Source organism: Saimiri boliviensis, chromosome 4 (genome assembly GCF_048565385.1).
Source record: "Saimiri boliviensis isolate mSaiBol1 chromosome 4, mSaiBol1.pri, whole genome shotgun sequence".
NCBI lineage: Eukaryota > Metazoa > Chordata > Mammalia > Primates > Cebidae > Saimiri > Saimiri boliviensis.
Genome location: NC_133452.1, coordinates 96,182,949 through 96,202,525, shown reverse-complemented (window position 1 = coordinate 96,202,525; position 19,577 = coordinate 96,182,949). Strand labels below are relative to the sequence as shown.

The 19,577-nt window shown below is 38.2% G+C and overlaps 1 protein-coding gene across 7 annotated transcripts in view; it reads left to right on the top strand.

The window, feature by feature from the left end:
- PKHD1 (PKHD1 ciliary IPT domain containing fibrocystin/polyductin) overlaps window positions 1–19,577 on the top strand; it is a 553,193-nt gene that overhangs the window by 477,880 nt on the left and 55,736 nt on the right. For all 7 annotated transcript variants that reach the window (XM_074397885.1, XM_074397887.1, XM_074397886.1 and 4 more), the window contains one exon: window positions 605–724. In XM_074397885.1, the coding sequence (XP_074253986.1) occupies window positions 605–724 (120 nt within the window). The remainder of the gene's footprint in view (window positions 1–604; window positions 725–19,577) is intronic.

Sequence of the window (19,577 nt, the reverse complement as noted above, 5' to 3'; positions counted from 1 at the left end):
TTACACAGGTTGTTAGCAATGGAGAAGGCTGGGTGAAGGTGCTTGAATCCTCCGTGTATATTTCTTGGCAACTGCCTGTGAACCAATACTAATTTCAAAATTAAAGGTTAAAAAAGTGTTAGTAATATTCTGTCATTAACTAATCAGCTCTGTCCAACAGAAGTGCAACATGAGCCACAAATGCAAGACACATATTAATTTTTAGTAGCCATTTAATATAATATATCAAGAATATTATTTCAACATGCAATGAATATAAAAAATTATAGTAGTTTACATTTTTCTCAAAACTGAATGTGTACATTATACTTATAATACATCTCAATTTGAACTAGTAACATTTTAAGTGATGAGTAGCCACAGGTGGCTGCTATTTGTATCAGACAGGACAGTTTTATACCATAAAGTTGACGGTCAGTATATAGGATTTGATGCCATCATTTCTTGAACTCTGAGTATGTTATGTGCTTTCTGTTGCGTATATGATAATTATGGGACAAGGGTACATACAAGGGAAACACCTAAATGTTGATGGTCCTAATTACAAATAAAAATGTTCTTTTTATCTGAACAAAAAAACTCCTTCTTTTTTCTGTTAATACAGAAATTAAACCTGAAGAGATTCCCGAATCCCAGACTAGTAATCAAAATAATCATATCCACATCTCATCCAAATGCCAAGAATCACAAGGGACCAAAAAAGAAGACACTGTGGTGGGAGAAGGTAAGCTCAGAGGATGGAGATGATCCTCACAGGAGAGACCCACTGTGGTTGGACTAAGCCTCCTTCTCCTTCAGTTCTGTTTCTGAAGCAATTTAGTTCATAGACCCTTCTTAGTCTTTGTTACTTACCTTCTAGGAAATTATACTGCAGCAGAAAAATACACAGGTCTGGCTGATTCATTCAGCTGTTCATCAATTATTTGAATTGACATTTATATATATATATATATATATATATATATATATATATATATATATTTAGTAGAAGATTATTGGTTTAACATTTGAGTTCATTACACAGAGGAAAGGGGAAACCAGAATATAGGCATATAATCTTTCCTTTAGCTATGGCAAAGCTGCCAATTTGGCAACATTATGAATTTGGGAAAGAAGAGTACAGTTGCCAAATGCCAACTATGCAAATTAGATTGAGTACAGAACCGTTGACAAATGAGTCAGCTTTGTTAAGCTGTGCTTTTGTTCAGTTGCGCTTTTAGCAAAATGTATGATTTGCCAACATGATGTGTTATGCCAGAAGATATTACTTGTTATATTGTTAAATTGCCGTTAGAATTAGTGCTAAACAGAGAAAAGATAAGCATTTGCCTGGGACGAATGCTTTGCTCTCGTCCTACAAAGGATGCTGCAAATAGGAAGACTAGGCAGAGTACAAGATGGCTTTGCCAAATGTGAGTACAATACATGAAAAATATTCATATAATTTCCATGGGTCTGAAACATTTTAAAATGTGTACTCTAAAGAGTCAATTATCACATTTTCTACTTGAAAAGGCATACCAATCTTAATGGTTCTGAATGTGTGTTTAAGCAAAAAATAATAGCAGTCCAATGTTATTCTGCCTCTAAGTAGCTAAGTGAGATCTTGCATGTGTGTGTTATATGTGCGCGTGCGTGTGTGTGTGTGCATGCATGAGCATGTGTGTTTATCAGTTTGTATATTTTTCCATAAAAGAAACAAAGATGTGTTTTGTTTTGTTTGTTTGTTTGTTTAATTTTCCCAACATATTAGCCACATTTTGGCTCCTAGACCTGCACCAAAAAATGGTAGAGGGCATCGGGTGTACATGGGAATGGTATTGAACAAAATAGAGAAAGAGAGAAGGGGACAGGGATTATTTCAAGATTCCATCTAAGATTATTCTAATTTTGGTTTTTAGAAGCCTCTTGTCCATATTATTGCATGTAAACTCAGGACAGATGTTTGAATGCTGCCATCTGAATAGCTCTTCATACGCAGCTGCTGTCTCCAGTGAATGACAGGAGTGGTGCTAATCTCTCCCTTAATCTCATAGGGCAATCTATGTGACTCTCAGTGGCCCACTTAAATTAACTACACTAAGCAGTCCACAGTGCCTGACTGTTTTATTAAGGAACTTTTTTTTATGTGGTGGCTGATTAATAAATTATTAGGAATGAGACAGGGACAGGGCTCCTGTGGAAAAGTTTAGATTGATGAGAGGGGAGCATCAAAGAGGCCATTTTATTAGGACATCCAAATTAAAAATAGAAGGATGTGTTATCTGAATCCTCCTCTGGGGATCACAGCAGATGTGTTTCCTTATCTGCTAAGCTTTGTACAAATCTGAAGAGTATCGTTTTGAAGACAAATCATGAGGCATCTCCTCCTTCTATTTGGAAATTATTACCAGCTGTGAAACACCTAATTATTGGTAGCTTTAAATAAATTTTGTTTTATTCTATTATTGCCATGGCACTTAAGTTTCCCTTTTATCTCTGTGTTTTCAGGCTTTTAACATTTGCAGATAAAGTGACTGGCTGTCACTTTCTTCAGCACTTTGCCTTCCCAAAGCACTACCATAGCACCTACCATTATTGAACTGCTGAAACTGAGCATGACTACTATAGATTCAGATTGTAAATTTACCACATTATAGCTTTTATCAAAAATTGCATGGATATAGTTGGGGTGCTAGAAATTTGTCGTGGGAGAAGAAGAGTAAAGTATACATTCATCCTATTTTACTGTTGCCAGGGTTTTTGATATCCAGAGCCATCTAAGCCCTCTTTTAAAATCCATATCTGCTCATGTCACTCTACTACTCATAAGATTTAATGAATTCTCATTGTCAGTTGGAGAATCAGGATAGTGTGATAGAGCATGGAACCCAGAAGTCCAACAGACTGGATTTAAATATGACTCCCTGTTGATAGACTTTGTGGCCTCAAGTAAGAGGAACTAACTTCTCTCTGTGTCTTTCAGTGTCCTCATCAGTAACATGGCCTTAATACTGCTTTAGGGCCATTCTTTTGGTTACTATACAGAGTAGGTGAATTAATGTCAATAAAGAACACAGAACTATTTCAAGCATACCATGTGTGCTATTTATGTGTTACTTATTATTGGTTTAGAAAATGTTATTTAAGATTCAAAGCCCTCTAAACCTTGACTCTCCAATATTTCTAACCTTATATCGAGTTTCACCCTTTTGCCTTTGCTTACCCTCACCAAACCAACTCACCATCTCAGGATTAGTCTAACATCTCCACTCATTTACTTGCAGTCTCTTCTGGTTGGATGATTTTTTTTCACCTGTTAAAACCTGCTCAAGCTTTGAGCAGTAATTGAGCTGCATTTTTTCCAGAATGTTTATAACACAAATAAATGATAAATGTTTTAGGTGATGAACATGCTCACTAGTCTGATTTGATCATTATACATTGTATAAATGTATTGAAATATCAATCTGGGCCCAATGCAGTGGCTCACACCTGTAATCCCAGAACTTTGGGAGGCTGAGGGCTTTATCTCCCAGTAAATATTAAATAAGGATAGATTTATCTTCTGATGTTTATTTAGTATCTTATAAGGCTCCTTCTGTATTGTTATAAAGAGATGATCTCTAGTCCTCTGTCCTTTATGAATTTTCAATGTGGTTAGGATACAAGAGTAATATTTTGGGGAAAATTAGAGACCAATCCCAGGCAATACACAATTAAGTATAAGGCAGTCACAACAGTGTGTATTTAACAATTTAAATATGGGAGAGAATGCTAAAGGAGATAAAGAATACCATTGTCCTAAGTTACACATTTAGCTCTCGAATTCATAAATCATATCACACTGTTTCAAATCCCATTTGCAAAGGGCTTAGTTGTCCAGTTTATATAAACTCAGGTTTGTAGAAATGCCAGGAAAAGAGTCCTGCTTTGCTCTGTCAGAACTCAGTTTTGTTTCACACCTTCTCACCTGTGTCCTTGTTCCCCTAAATTGGTTAGTAGCCCCTGAATCTTCTAGAAAAGACAGAGTTATCTTTAACTCCTAGTTCTCCCTTTACCAGCCTGTCCTCTGGCTTGTCAAGTTTTATAGATTTTTTCTCTCCAGTGTCTGTTTTTTTCTATCTCCTCCTCTACACTTCATTTCACAGGTATATCTTCAGTTCAGTTCTACTTTATACACTCCTTACAGGTGTCTACTCCTTCATGCCTATCTCTTTTCCCTTCAAGACAATATTTCCTATGTACAACATAGGCTTCCTCACATCAAAATGTCCTTCTCTAAAGCATCCACATACCAAAGTCTTGCTGCTACAGTTTGGCGGTGGCCTCACTCAAATCTCATCTTTAATTGTAACTCCCATAATTCCCATATGTCATGGGAAGGGCCCAGTGGGAGGTGATTGAATTTTGGGGCTGGTCTTTCCTGCAACGTTCTTGTGACAGTGAATGAGTCTTATAGTTTTAAAAATGGGAGTTTCCCCACACGTTTTCTCTTTGCCTGCCGCCATCCAAGTAAGATATGACTTGCACCTCCTTGCCTTCCACCATGATTGTGAGGCTTCCCCAGCCACGTGGAACTGTGAGTCCAATTAAACCTCTTTCTTTTTAAACTAGGCTTGGGTATGTCTTTATCAGCAGTGTGAAAATGGACTAATACACTCCTACTGATTCCAGTCTGTATCATATACTTTTTCTTTTTTTCAAATTTCCTATCTAGAAGGAGTAGTTCCCTTCTCTCAACTTTTATAATACTTCTCACTTTCTTGTTTAATACCTTTTATATGTAATATAATTATTTGTGTTCATCTTATCCACATCCTTTGGTATAAATTCTGTATCTTTTATGATCCCAATACCACTGTTACCACAGAGATTTAGGATATTATATCACCGATAACTATTACTGAGTGAATGATGAAGACCTGATGAAATGAGTCCCTTTCTTTCCATTTTATTTTCCAGAGACCCTTGGATTCCAGTAGTTATTACAATTGCTGGGAAAAAAAAGACCCACCCCTGCCCCTCTTCTAAAAGAAATGTGTTAATAGAAATTTTATCCAGGTTCACTAACTGTGCAACAGGATGATGAATGCTCGTTTTTGGGGGTTCATAATAGTTCTCAAAGTATGACTTCATGCTTCCAGATAATGCTTTCTGCTGGTTACTTTAGCTTCCTCTTCCAGTTTTCTTGCCACCACCTTTGTGTTCGCAGGATAGCCACAGCTGCTGATGACCTGAGTATTGCTTTATCCAAATTATGGACTAATCTTTGTTGACAACCACTTTTCTTTATGGAATCCATGCATCAAATGTTGGAAATGGAAAAGTGATGTGTAAAAAAAAAACTGGCTATTATGCACATGTGACTATGAACATCTACTTCAAAGATTTCTTATCTCTACCACCTTAGAGATACATCGACTGTATATGGTGCATTTTGTAAATGTAAAATATAAAGGACTGTCACTTTACCTTCTATTAATACAAATGTATAAGGATGACAAGGAGAGGGGAGGACAGAGATAGCTTCATTTGGAAGCAAAGGAGCTGAGAACTAGAAATTGTCTTAAGTGCTCAGGAAAGAAAAACTATGTATTAAAATTATGAATAAATAACATGTCCATGTCATATAATAAAAAAAAATGAACATTTTCTCCTTTAAGACATGAATAAAATATAGTAGTTGTCCCACAGGAAAATTTTAAAAATTAATCAGGAATAACAGTATGCCCACTGAGAGCCTTGTATGTTGGTATACACCTGTACTTCCAACTATTCAGGAGGCTAAGGTAGAAGGACTTTATGAGCCTAAGAGTTTGAGGCTGCGGTGAACTATGATTGTGCCTGTCGAATATCTACTGCACTCCAACCTGGACAACATAATAAAACCCTAGCCTCTCAAAAAAAATCTTTTTAAAGGATGAAGAGTTCCAATTCTGTTTTTAAGCAAGATCTAATATCATAGTTAATAATGGAATATTGGAGGAATTCATATTCAAATATGGAAAAAATACTTAACTCATTCTTACCATAATTTTATAACATATATTTTGGAATCCTAAGAAACACAGCGTATATAAAACAAAGTGGCCAGGTGTAGTGGCTCACACCTGTAATCCCAGCACTTTGGGAGTCCAAAGTGGATGGATCTCCTAAGGGCAGGAGTTCAAGACCAGCCTGGCCTAACATGGTGAAACCCTGTCTCTACTAAAAATATAAAAAAGACATATATGAGGCCTACAAACATATGAAAAAATGCTCGTTATCACTGGTCATTAGAGAAATGCAAATCAAAACCACATTAAGGTATCATTTCATGCCAGTTAGAATGGCAATCATTAAAAAATTGGGAGACAGCAGATGCTAGAGAGGATGTGGAGAATAGGAACACTCTTACACAGTTGGTGGGAGTATAAATTAGTTCAACCATTGTGGAAGACAGTGTGGCAATTCCTCAAGGATCTAGAAATAGAAATTCCATTTGATCTAGCAATCTCATTACTGGGTATATACCAAAAGGACTATAAATCATTCTATTATAAAGACATATACACACGTATTTCACTGTGGTCCTGTGTACAATAGCAAAGACCTGGAACCCACCCAAATGACCATCAATGATAGACTGGACAAAGAAAATATGGCACATATATACCATGGAATACTATGCAGCCATAAAAAATGATGAGTTTGTGTCCTTTGTAGGGACTTGAATGAATCTAGAAACCATCATTCTCAGCAAACTGACACAAGAACAGAAAACCAAACACTGCATGTTCTCACTCATAGGTGGATGAGAACACATGGACTCAGGGAGAGAAGCATCACATACTGGGGGCAGTTGGGGTGGCTAGGGGAGGGACAGTGGGTGGTGGAGAGGGTGGGGAGGGATAACATGGGGAGAAATGCCAGATATAGATGAAGGGGGAATAGAGGCAGCAAACCACCTGGTTATGTATACACCTATGCAACAACTCTGCATGACCTGCACATGTACCCCAGAACCTAAAGTAAAAAAAAAGAAAAAAAAAAATAGCTGGCCCCAGTGACATGTGCCTGTAGTCCCAGCTACTTGGGAAGCTGAGGCTGGAGAATTGCTTGAACCCAAAAGGTGGAGGTTGCAGTGAGCCAAGATCATGCCACTGCACTCCAGCCTGGGTGACAGAGTGATACTCCATCTCAAAAAATAAAAATAAAAATAAAACAAGTTAAGAGGACAGTGTTGGAAGTTATTGGCAGATTATATACTTTTTAAAGGATAACTTAAAAGATGCAACCTTTAACTATCATGATTTAAAAATATTTTGAATAACTTACTCAAATATAATGTCAGTCCAAAAAATATATAGGTCAATGGTAAATAGTTGAAAAAAATGTACAATCAAGACCAAAAGATATACTGCCTTGAAAAAAGTTTTAACCAGTGTTATGTTGAACCTGTATAAAAATAAACTATATTTTATTAAATAGCATAAAGAGAAGACTTGAATACATAGAGAATTATAATGTTTCCTAATTGGAATGTTTCCTAATCTAATTGATTGACTATTATTCCAAGTACCTCAGTTATTCTCAAGTAAATGGGATTAATGCAATTCCAATCATTCTTTGCAATATTGAATGGCATAAGATGGATTCCAAAGTTCATCAGAAAATATAGGTTAATGATACAAAGTCAATTTTTTTTTAATTGTACTTTAAGCTCTGGGGTACGTGTGCTCATCCTGCAGGATTGTTGCATAGGTACACATATGCTGTGGTAGTTTGCTGTCTCTGTCCCCACTTCAACTACATCAGCAATTTCTCCTGGTATTATCCCTCCCCAACCCTCCTGCCCCCAACTGTCCCTCCCCTCCCCTGGACCCCCCACTTTCTAATCTACTCCAGTGTGAGATGTTCCCCTCCCTGTGCCCATGTGTTCTAATTGTCCATCATCCACCTATGAGTGAAAACATGCAGTGTTTGGTTTTCTGTTCTTGTGTCAGTTTGCTGAGAATGATGGTTTCCAGATTCATCCATGTCCCTACAAAGGACACGAACTTGTTTTTTATGGCTGTATAGTATTCCATGGTGTATATGTCCCACATTTTCTTTGTCCAGTCTATCATTGATAGGCATTTGGGTGCGTTCTAGGTCTTTGCTATTGTATACAGTGCCATAACGAACATACGTGTGCATATCTTTATAATAGAACAATTTATAATCCTTTGAGTATATCCCCAGTAATGGGATTGCTGGGTCAAATGGAATTTCTATTTATAGATCATTGAAGAATTGCCACACTGTCTTCCATAATGGTCGAAGTAATTGATAATCCCACCGACAGCGTTCCTTTTTCTCCACATCCTCTCCAGGATCTGATTTTTTAATGATCGCCATAATAACTGGTGTGAGATGGTATCTGAATGTGGTTTTGATTTGCATTTCCCTAATGACCAGTGATTATAAGCATTGTTTTATATGTTGGGTGCATAAATGTCTTCTTTTGAAAAGTGTCTGTTCATATGCTTCACCCCCTTTTCAGTGGGTTTGTTTTTTTCTTGTACATCTGCTTTAGTTCTTTGTAGATTCTGGATATTAGCCCTTTGTCAGATTGGTAGTTTGCAAATTTTTTTCCCCATTCTGTTGGTTGCCAGCTCACTCTAATGATTTTTTTTTCTGTGCAGAAACTCTTAAGTTTAATTAGATCCCATTTGTTTAGTTTGGCTTTTGTTGCCATCGCTTTTGGTGTTTTAGTCATGAAGTCCTTGCCTGTGCCTATGTCCTGAATGGTGTTGCCTAGGTTTTCTTCTAGGGTTTTTATGGTGTTAGTTCTTATGTTTAAATCTTTAATTCATCTGCAGTTAATTTTTGTATAAGGAATAAGAAAGGGGTCCAGTTTCAGCTTCCTGCACATGGCTAGCCAGTTTTCCCAACACCATTTATTAAATAGGGAATCCTTTTTGTGTTCCTTGTTTTTGTCCAGTTTGTCAAAGATCAGATGGTTATAGATATGTGATGTTGCTTCTGAGGCCTCTGTTCTGTTCCATTGGTCTATATCTCTGTTTTGGTACCAGTACCATGCTGTTTTGATTACCATAGTTTTCTAGTATAGTTTGAAGTCAGGTAGCATGATGCCTCCAGCTCTATTCTTTTTGCTTAGGATTGTCTTGGCTATGCAGGCTCTCTTTTGGTTCCATATGAAGTTTAAGGTGGTTTTTTCCAGTTCTGTGAAAAAGGTCAATGGTAGCTTGATGGGGCAGCTTTGAATCTATAAATAACTTTGGGCAGTATGGCCATTTTCATGATACTGATGCTTCCTAACCAAGAAACATGGAACATTTTTTCCATCTGTTTGTGTCCTCTCTTATTTCCTTGAGCAGTGGTTTGTAGTTCTCCTTGAAGAGATATTTTACCTCCTTTGTTAGTTGTATTCCTAGGTATTTTATTCCCTTTGCAGCAGTTGTGAATGGGAGTTCACTCATGATTTGGCTGTCTGCTGTTAGTGTATAGGAATGCTTGTAATTTCTGCACATTGATTTTGTATCCTGAGACTGCTGAAGCTGCTTATCAGGTTGAGAAGGTTTCGGGCTGAGACAATGGGGTCTTCTAAATATGCGATTATGTCATCTGCAATTAAAGACAATTTGACTTCCTCTTTTCCTAATTGAATATCCTTTATTTCTTTTTCTTGGCTGATTGCTCTGGCTAGAACTTCCAATACTATATTAAATAGGAGTGGTGAGAGAGGGCATCCTTGTCTAGTGCCAGTTTTCAAAGAGAATGCTTCCAGTTTTTGCCCATTCAGTATGATATTGGTTGTGGATTTGTCATAAATAGATTTTATTATTTTGAAATATATTCCATTGATAACCTAGTTCATTGAGAGTTTTTAGCATAAAGCAATGTTGAATTTTGTTGAAGGCCTTCTCTGCATCTATTGAGATAATCATGCGGTTTTTGTCTTGGTTCTGTTTATGTGATGGATTATGTTTACAGATTTGCAGATGTTGAACCAGCCTTGCATCCTTGGTCTGAAACCTACTTAAGTGTGATGGATAAGCTTTTTGATGTGCTCTTGCATTTAGTTTGCCAGTATTTTATTGAAGACATTTTCATCAATGTTCATCATGGATATTGGCCTGAAGTTTTCTTTTTTAGTTGTGTCTCTGCCAGGTCTGGTATCAGGATGATGTTGGTCTCATAAAGTGAGTTAAGGAGGATTCCCTCTTTTTGTATTGTTTGAAATAGTTTCAAAAGAAATGGTACCAGCTCCTCTTTGTACATCTGGCAGAATTCGGCTGTGAACCTGTCTATTTTTTTAAATAAATAGATTTTATGGTTGTGGAAATGGGTAGCCCTACCAGGGAAATAATATTTATGCCACTATTCTTAAGTTAATATGATTCTGTTATAAGAATATATGGGCACATTATTGGAAATAGCCCTGATTAGGTAGATATAGTTATCATACATAGTTACAGGGATGGATGTTAGATACAGAAATGAAATATATAATACAAGAAAATAAAAGTAAATATAAAGGAAAACAGTTTATAAAAGGTTTAGTAAACTTGACTATTTAAAACATTTATCAGCCTAGATTCGCATTTTATAAAATATAACGAAGTTCCATATGGATTAATGAGTTAAATTAGGTTTACTAAAACACATCAATTTCTAGAGTATCAGAAGAACAATAAAATGCAGATTACTTATGATATAATGTGGGACTACAGGCATTTTTCCTTTTTATTTTTCTCTATTTTTTATGCCTCCTCATTTGTCATGTATTGCTTATTAAAAAGAAATAATTTTTTTTACTTAAAGGAACAAATTCTCTACACAAGACAGAAACATTAGTATTTAACTATGGCATATACATTCCCTAATATGTGGACAGGACTATTCCTTCTTACTGACAAATGAGAAATTCTTGTTGGTTGATCAGTTGTTCATCCCTCTGCTTCAGATCCTGTTTAGGTTCAAAGGTCCAGGCAATTATATTGGGCTTTCTATACTGATTCCAGATCATCCAACACTGAATGTTGCACCTAGAACTAGGCTAAAAAATATAGATAAGGGGTAGGAGGTAGGTAGAGAGAGAGTGGGGAGATTCATTGTTCATAAGCTCATTGCGAAAGAAGCCAGTGACTGGTACCCACACAAATTTTAGAAGTCATAGGCACAGTGCGTATGTGCTGCTTAAGAAAGTCATGGAAGTTGAAAGAGGCTAAAGATAGCTGGAAAAGCTGTAGCTGACTATGGGTGGATCTGGAAGAACCCAGAATCAACGAGTCTTCCTTTCTGTAGAGAAGAGATATATGTTTTCCATATTGCACCCCATTTTCCCTAAAACTTTATCAAATCCACCAGTGGGATTCTAAGAGGCATGAGGAATAGTTTAAAATCCCATCTTTTCTTTTTAATTGGGACTCATCAACAAGGCAGAGGTGGAAGGGAGGCATGCCAATTCATATGTTTTGATACTCACTATCCTTCCTTCCCTAAAACCCAAACATTCAGCCGAATGCCTTAGGACACGTATCTGCTGTAAATTCATTTTTTATCTAATTTGTCTGAGATCTAAGCTTCCTGTGGAGGTCCGAGATCAAAGGATTTGATTCCTTCTGATGTCGGCGCTGACACATAATGTGTGCTGACTTAGTTCTGTCTATAACCTCACAGTGGGAGGCGGCCAGCCTCCCTGGGCACCTTTACACAGTGAACTTTCATTTCAGCTGGGGAGTCTGTCAGGTATGTTGCTGATTGGAGCTGCCATGTAAATAATTCATGGGAGAGTTTTAAATGTTTGGGGGTCTGCAGAGGAAAGCTATGCTTGTGTTAGTCTTTCATGAATAGATGCGGACTTAAAGAACAAGGGGGAAAAGATTTCCAATGAAGGTCTCTCAAAAACAAGATAACAGTATCTTCAATGGATTGAAAATAGGCAACTTGCAGTGTTTGATTCCTCTTATGTGAAGTGCTGTTGGTTTTACCAAGGGATTAAAATTCAAAGCCTTTTTTTCCTTTTTAAAGTTTGCTTCTACCTGACAATTTATTATTCTTGTTCTTTGGTTATTTGCTGATCCTGATCAACTATGTCTTTTCCACCTGGTGGGAGCAGTAATTATGGAGATGATGCCACGCTCAGTGCTTGGCCAAAGGCTGGGCATAATGAGGGAGCAAGGCTGATGACACAAAAAAATTTCTTCCTTGAAGGAACTCAGATTCCTAAGAGGAAGATGAAATGGTCACATAAGGAAAGGTGACCAATAATAGAAGCAGCTGTGCAGGTCAAATGAGAAACTCTAGACAACAAGTGTGGAGGCATAAATCAATGTAGTTTGAGCTGTCAAGAAACATTTCTGGAAGGAGCTGCAGGTCCCATAGGAAAACTAGGGTAACCTGAAAGTTCTTATAGCTCTAAGCAAGAGAATCATCCCATAGTTTGATGGCTGTAGAAGATACATGCTAGACAAATGGACTGTGGAAAGGAGAGAGAAGATATGAATAACACAAGTATATCATAATATTAATAGATGTGTCATGGAAATAATAGGAACAACATGATTATCTTATTTTACAGCTCTAAATCAAAAGCATTTTATATATACATATATATTTCTGTTGTGTTATTACTTTCTCTCATCCTTACCTCATTTTCCAGATTAAATTGAAGTAGGAAATTGGTATTCTTTAACCCAATATTGTCTTTTATAGTATGAATCAGACAGATTACTATCTCCTGTCACAAACCAAGACAGCTCTCAATAAACTCAGGAAAAAAATAACAAAAAGCCTAATAAGTTAGCATCTTCATTGCATACAGACGTGTGGTTAATATATTTTCTGGTGAGATATGAGAAAAGCTGGGACAGTAAATGTAGGAAATGTAGATGACGGTATTACCCACCCCCCAGGATTAAGGCAGGTTCAACCTTTTTCTCACTGTAGGCATATGAATAATGACCTTTGCATGTATCATGTACTCACATGCATGTATCCCACTGAACATTCTTAACTTTCCATTGCATTCTTTATCTTTACACAGTATTGTATGGTGCCTAGATTATCTGTTTACTTATATTGTACTCTTCTGAGCTGATGTCTAGTTCTGTTTAATAGAAAAATAAAATACAAATAAAATGTCAAGAGAAGAAAACAATTAAAACAACATTGCTAAAATAAATATATTTTAGTAAATTGTGAAGTAGCACCTGAGAATAAATTAAAATTATACAACTAAAGCCCAAAGAGGCTGAAAGGATGAAAGTCATAAAGCCAGATAGCAGGAGAAGGGGAACTTGAGCCCTAATTTTGTGACTTGAGTCTCATGTGTCGTCTCTCCTTCTACTATTATGCAAACATACATTTACACACTTATATAAATAGATGCTTATGTTCATACTATTTCTATATGTATTTGTATTCATGTTTTTATAAAACCAAAGGTATTTAAATTATGAATTTGGCATAAAAGCCTAACTATTAGATAAGACTGGTTTTTTTTTTTTCTGATTAATTTGAAATTTTATTTGCTAATTTATAAAATGCACATAAGAAACATTTTCTTGGTCAGAATTAATGCTGTATGGATAACCATGATGTCATGTAAGTTAAATATTTTGTAAATCTACAAATGTACAAATGAGGTTTGGACATAAGTACTATGGACAAGGAAGACAAATTTGTATCAGAAGCATTAATTCCAATTAGTAGACTTTTTTGCTTTTTTTTTTTTTTCCTTTTTTTTTTTATTGCATTTTAGGTTTTGGGGTACATGTGATGAACATGCAAGATTGTTGCATAGGTACACACATGGCAGTGTGCTTTGCTGCCTTCCGTCCCCTCACCTGTATCTGTCATTTCTCCCCATGCTATCTCTTCCCACCTCCCCACCCCCCACCCCTCCCCCATTTCCCCCCAACAGACCCCAGTGTGTAGTGCTCCCCTCCCTGTGTCCATTGTTCAACACCCGCCTATGAGCGAGAATATACGGTGTTTGATTTTCTGCTCTTGTGTCAGTTTGCTGAGAATGATGGTTTCCAGGTTCATCCATGTCCCTATAAAGGACGTGAACTCATCGTTTTTGATGGCTGCATAATATTCCATGGTGTATATGTACCACATTTTCCCTATCCAGTCTATCATCGTTGGGCATTTGGGTTGGTTCCAGGTCTTTGCTATTGTAAACAGTGCTGCAATGAACATTCGTGTGCACGTGTCCTTGTAGTAGAATGATTTATAATCCTTTGGATATATACCCAGTAATGGGATTGCTGGGTCAAATGGGATTTCTATTTTTAGGTCCTTGAGGAATCGCCACACTGTCTTCCACAATGGTTGAATTAATTTACATTCCCACCAACAGTGTAAAAGTGTTCCTATTTCTCCACATCCTCTCCAGCATCTGTTGTTTCCCGATTTTTTAATGATCGCCATTCTAACTGGTGTGAGATGGTATCTCAATGTGGTTTTGATTTGCATTTCTCTGATGACCAGTGATGATGAGCATTTTTTCATATGTTTGTTGACCTCCCGTATGTCTTCTTTTGTAAAGTATCTGTTCATATCCTTCGCCCATTTTTGAATAGGCTTGTTTGTTTTTTTCTTGTAGATCTGCTTTAGTTCTTTGTAAATTCTGGATATCAGCCCCTTGTCAGATGGGTAGACTGCAAAAATTTTTTCCCATTCTGTTGGTTGCCGATTCACTCTACTGACTGTTTCTTTTGCCGTGCAGAAGCTGTGGAGTTTGATTAGGTCCCATTTGTCTATTTTGGCTTTTGTTGCCATTGCTTTTGGCGTTTTGGTCATGAAGTCCTTGCCTACACCTATGTCCTGAATGGTTTTGCCTAGATTTTCTTCTAAGGTTTTTATGGTATTAGGTCTGATGTTTAAGTCTTTAATCCATCTGGAGTTAATTTTGGTGTAAGGTGTCAGGAAGGGGTCCTGTTTCTGCTTTCTGCACATGGCTAGCCAGTTTTCCCAACACCATTTATTAAACAGGGAGTCCTTTCCCCATTGCTTGTTTTTGTCAGGTTTGTCGAAGATCAGATGATTGTGGGTATGTTGTATTTCCTGTGAGGCCTCTGTTCTGTTCCATTGGTCTATATCTCTGTTTTGGTACCAGTACCATGCTGTTTTGATTACTGTAGCCTTGTAGTATAGTTTGAAGTCCGGTAGTGTGATGCCTCCTGCTTTGTTCTTTTTGCTTAGAATTGACTTGGCTATGCGGGCTCTCTTTTGGTTCCATATGAAGTTTAAGGTGTTTTCTTCCAGTTCTGTGAAGAAGGTCATTGGTAGCTTGATGGGAATAGCATTGAATCTGTAAGTTACTTTGGGCAGTATGGCCATTTTCACGATGTTGATTCTTCCTAACCATGAACATGGAATGTTTCTCCATCTGTTTGTATCCTCTCTTATTTCGTTGAGCAATGGCTTGTAGTTCTCCTTGAAGAGGTCCTTTACGTTCCTTGTTAGTTGTATTCCTAGGTACTTTATTCTCTTTGTAGCAATTGTGAATGGCAGTTCGTTCTTGATTTGGCTCTCTTGAAGTCTATTACTGGTGTATAGGAATGCTTGTGATTTTTGCACGTTGATTTTGTATCCTGAGACTTTGCTGAAGTTGTTTATCAGTTTCAGGAGATTTTGGGCTGAGATGATGGGGTCTTCCAGATATACAATCATGTCATCTGCAAATAGAGACAATTTGATTTCCTCCTTTCCAATTTGGATACCCTTTATTTCTTTTTCTTGCCTGATTGCTCTGGCTAGAACTTCCAGTACTATATTGAATATGAGTGGTGAGAGAGGGCATCCTTGTCTAGTGCCAGATTTCAAAGGGAATGCTTCCAGTTTTTGCCCATTCAGTATGATATTGGCTGTTGGTTTGTCGTAAATAGCTTTTATTGTTTTGAGATACGTTCCGTCAATACCTAGTTTATTGAGGGTTTTTAGCATAAAGGGTTGTTGAATTTTGTCAAAAGCCTTCTCTGCATCAATCGAGATAATCATGTGGTTTTTGTCTTTGGTTCTGTTTATGTGGTGAATTACGTTTATGGACTTGCGTATGTTGAACCAGACTTACATCCCCGGGATGAATCCTACTTGATCATGGTGGATGAGCTTTTTGATATGCTGTTGCAATCGGTTTGCCAGTATTTTATTGAAGATTTTTGCATCTATGTTCATCATGGATATTGGCCTGAAATTTTCTTTTCTTGTTGAGTCTCTGCCGGGTTTTGGTATCAGGATGATGTTTGTCTCGTAAAATGATTTGGGAAGGATTCCCTCTTTTTGGATTGTCTGGAATAGTTTCAGAAGGAATGGTATCAGCTCCTCCTTGTATGTCTGGTAGAATTCAGCTGTGAACCCATCTGGACCTGGGCTTTTTTTGGGTGGTAGGCTCTTTATTGCTGCCTCGACTTCAGACCATGTTATTGGTCTATTCAGGGTTTCGGCTTCTTCCAGGTTTAGGCTTGGGAGGTTGCAGGTGTCCAGGAATTTATCCATTTCTTCCAGGTTTACTAGTTTATGTGCATAGAGTTGTTTGTAATAATCTCTGATGATGGTTTGGATTTCTGTGGAATCTGTGGTGATATCCCCTTTATCGTTTTTTATTGCATCAATTTGGTTATTCTCTCTTTTCTTTTTTATTAATCTGGCTAGTGGTCTGTCTATTTTGTTGATCTTTTCAAAGAAGCAGCTCCTGGATTTATTGATTTTTTGAAGAGTTTTTTGTGTCTCTATTTCCTTCAGTTCTGCTCTGATCTTAGTTATTTCCTGTCTTCTGCTAGGTTTTGAGTTTTTTTGATCTTGCTCCTCTAGCTCTTTCAATTTTGATGATAGGGTGTCAATTTTAGATCTCTCCTTTCTTCTCATGTGGGCACTCATTGCTATATATTTTCCTCTAGAGACTGCTTAAAATGTGTCCCAGAGATTCTGGTATGTTGTGTCTTCGTTCTCATTGGTTTCGAAGAACATCTTTATTTCTGCCTTCATTTCATTGTTTATCCAGTCAACATTCAAGAGCAAGTTGTTCAGTTTCCATGACGCTGTGCGGTTCTGAGTTAGTTTCTGCATTCTGAGTTCTAACTCGATTGCACTGTGGTCTGAGAGACTGTTTGTTATGATTTCTGTTCTTTTGCATTTGCTGAGGAGTGATTTATTGCCAATTATGTGGTCAATTTTAGAGTAGGTGTGATGTGGTGCTGAGAAGAATGTATATTCTGTGGATTTGGGGTGGAGAGTTCTGTAAATGTCTATTAGGTTTGCTCGTTCCAGGTCTGTGTTCAGGTCCTGGATATCCTTGTTGATTTTCTGTCTGGTTGATCTGTCTAATATTGACAATGGGGTGTTAAAGTCTCCCACTATTATTGTGTGGGAGTCTAAGTCTCTTTGTAAGTCATTAAGAACTTGCCTTATGTATCTGGGTGCTCCTGTATTGGGTGCATATATATTTAGGATCGTTAGCTCTTCTTGTTGCAGTGATCCTTTTACCATTATGTAATGTCCTTCTTTGTCTCTTTTGATCTTTGTTGCTTTAAAGTCTATTTTATCAGAGATGAGAATTGCAACTCCTGCCTTTTTTTGCTCTCCATTTGCTTGGTAGATCTTCCTCCATCCCTTTATTTTGAGCCTTTGTGTATCCTTGCATGTAAGATGGGTTTCCTGGATGCAGCACACTGATGGGTTTTGGCTTTTTATCCAATTTGCCAGTCTGTGTCTTTTGATTGGGGCATTTAGTCCATTGACATTTAGGGATAGTATTGTTATGTGTGAATTTGATGCTGTCATTTTGATGCTACCTGGCTGTTTTGTTGGTTAGTTGATGCAGATTCTTGATTGTGTTGCTGCTTTTTTACCATTTGGTGTGTTTTTGGAGTGGCTGGTACTGGTTTTTCCTTTATGTGTGTAGAGCCTCTTTCAGGAGTTCTTGTAGAGCAGGTTTGGTGGTGATGAAATCTCTGAGTGCTTGCTTGTTCACAAAGGATTTTATTTTTCCTTCACTTATGAAGCTGAGTTTGGCTGGATAGGAGATTCTGGGTTGAAAGTTCTTTTCTTTAAGGATGTTGAATATTGGCCCCCAGTCTCTTCTGGCTTGTAGGGTTTCTGCTGAGATCTGCTGTGAGTCTAATGGGCTTCCCTTTGTGGGTAACCCGACCTTTCTCTCTGGCTGCCCTTAGCATTTTCTCTTTCATTTCAACCCTGGTGAATCTGACGATTATGTGCCTTGGGGTTGCTCTTCTTGAGGAATATCTCTGTGGTGTTCTCTGTATTTCCTGGATTTGAATATTGGTCTGCCTTGCTAGGTTGGGGAAGTTTTCCTGGATAATATCCTGAAGAGTATTTTCCAGCTTGGATTCATTCTCTTCATCACATTCAGATACACCTATCAGACGTAGATTAGGTCTTTTCACATAGTCCCACATTTCTTGAAGATTTTGTTCATTCCTTTTTGCGCTTTTTTCTCTGTTCTTGCCTTCTCTTTTTATTTCATTGAGTTGGTCTTCGACCTCTGATATCCTTTCTTTTGCTTGGTCAGTTCGGCTGTTGAAGCTTGTGCATGCTTCACGAAGTTCTCGTGTTGCGTTTTTCAGCTCCATCAATTCACTTATTCTCCTCTCTATGCTGTCCATTCTCGTCAGCAGTTCGTCCAATCTTTTTTCAAGGTTCCTATTTTCTTTGCGATGGGTTAGAACATGTTCTTTTAGCTCATTGTAGTTTCTTACTACCCATCTTCTGAAGTCTGATTCTGTCATTTCATCACCCTCCTTCTCCATCCGGTCTGGTTCCCTTGCTGGTGAGGAGTTGTGATCACTTTTAGGAGGAGAGGTGTTCTGGTTTCGGGAGTTTTCATCCTTTTTACGCTGGTTTCTACCCATTTTTGTGGGTTTATCCACCTGTTGTCTGTCTCTGTCCCAGGGAGTTGGAGCTTTATGAGTTTCCGTTGCACTACTGCCTTTTTTGATTTTTTTTTTTTTTCAGGTCGGACCCGCCCAGCTAGCAGCAAGCCTAGCCTCTGCCTGCCCGCAGGGGCTTTGCTGAGCTGCTGTGGGCTCCGCCCAGCTGCCCTGAGCTCTTCCCTGTAGTCCTTTTTATATGGGCGTAGTTAGAACTGTCTGGGCAATGGTGGCCCCGCCTCTGTTATGGCGGACTCTCTCTGTTGTGGCAGGTTGCCTCGGCAATGGCGGGTTGCCTCGGCAACGGGGGCCTGCCTCCGTAGCGGTGGAGAGTCTCAGTAATGGCGGAAGCCCCTCCCCCAGGGAGCGGGACCGTCCCGGTTCAGCTGTGCTTGGTTTGAATGGCTCAACCCAGAGGGTTTCCAATTACTGTTTTTGTTTTCGTTGTTGTTGGGGGTGGAGGGGTGGGACCAACCGAGCCTGATCACCTGGCTCCCTGACTCAGAGTCTTTTCTTTTAAGTTGAACGACCCCGTGTTCCGGTCGCTTGTTGAAAAGGCACCGGGATCTCCCGTGCTGCGACTCACGGAGTCGGCTCGAACCGCGGCGCCGGCTCCTGGCGGATTTTTTGCCTAGGAATCTCCTGGCCTGGCTCGCTGTTTCAGATGAATGGGCTATTCTGCCGTCTCAAGGCTCTGCTCGCCAGCTAAGA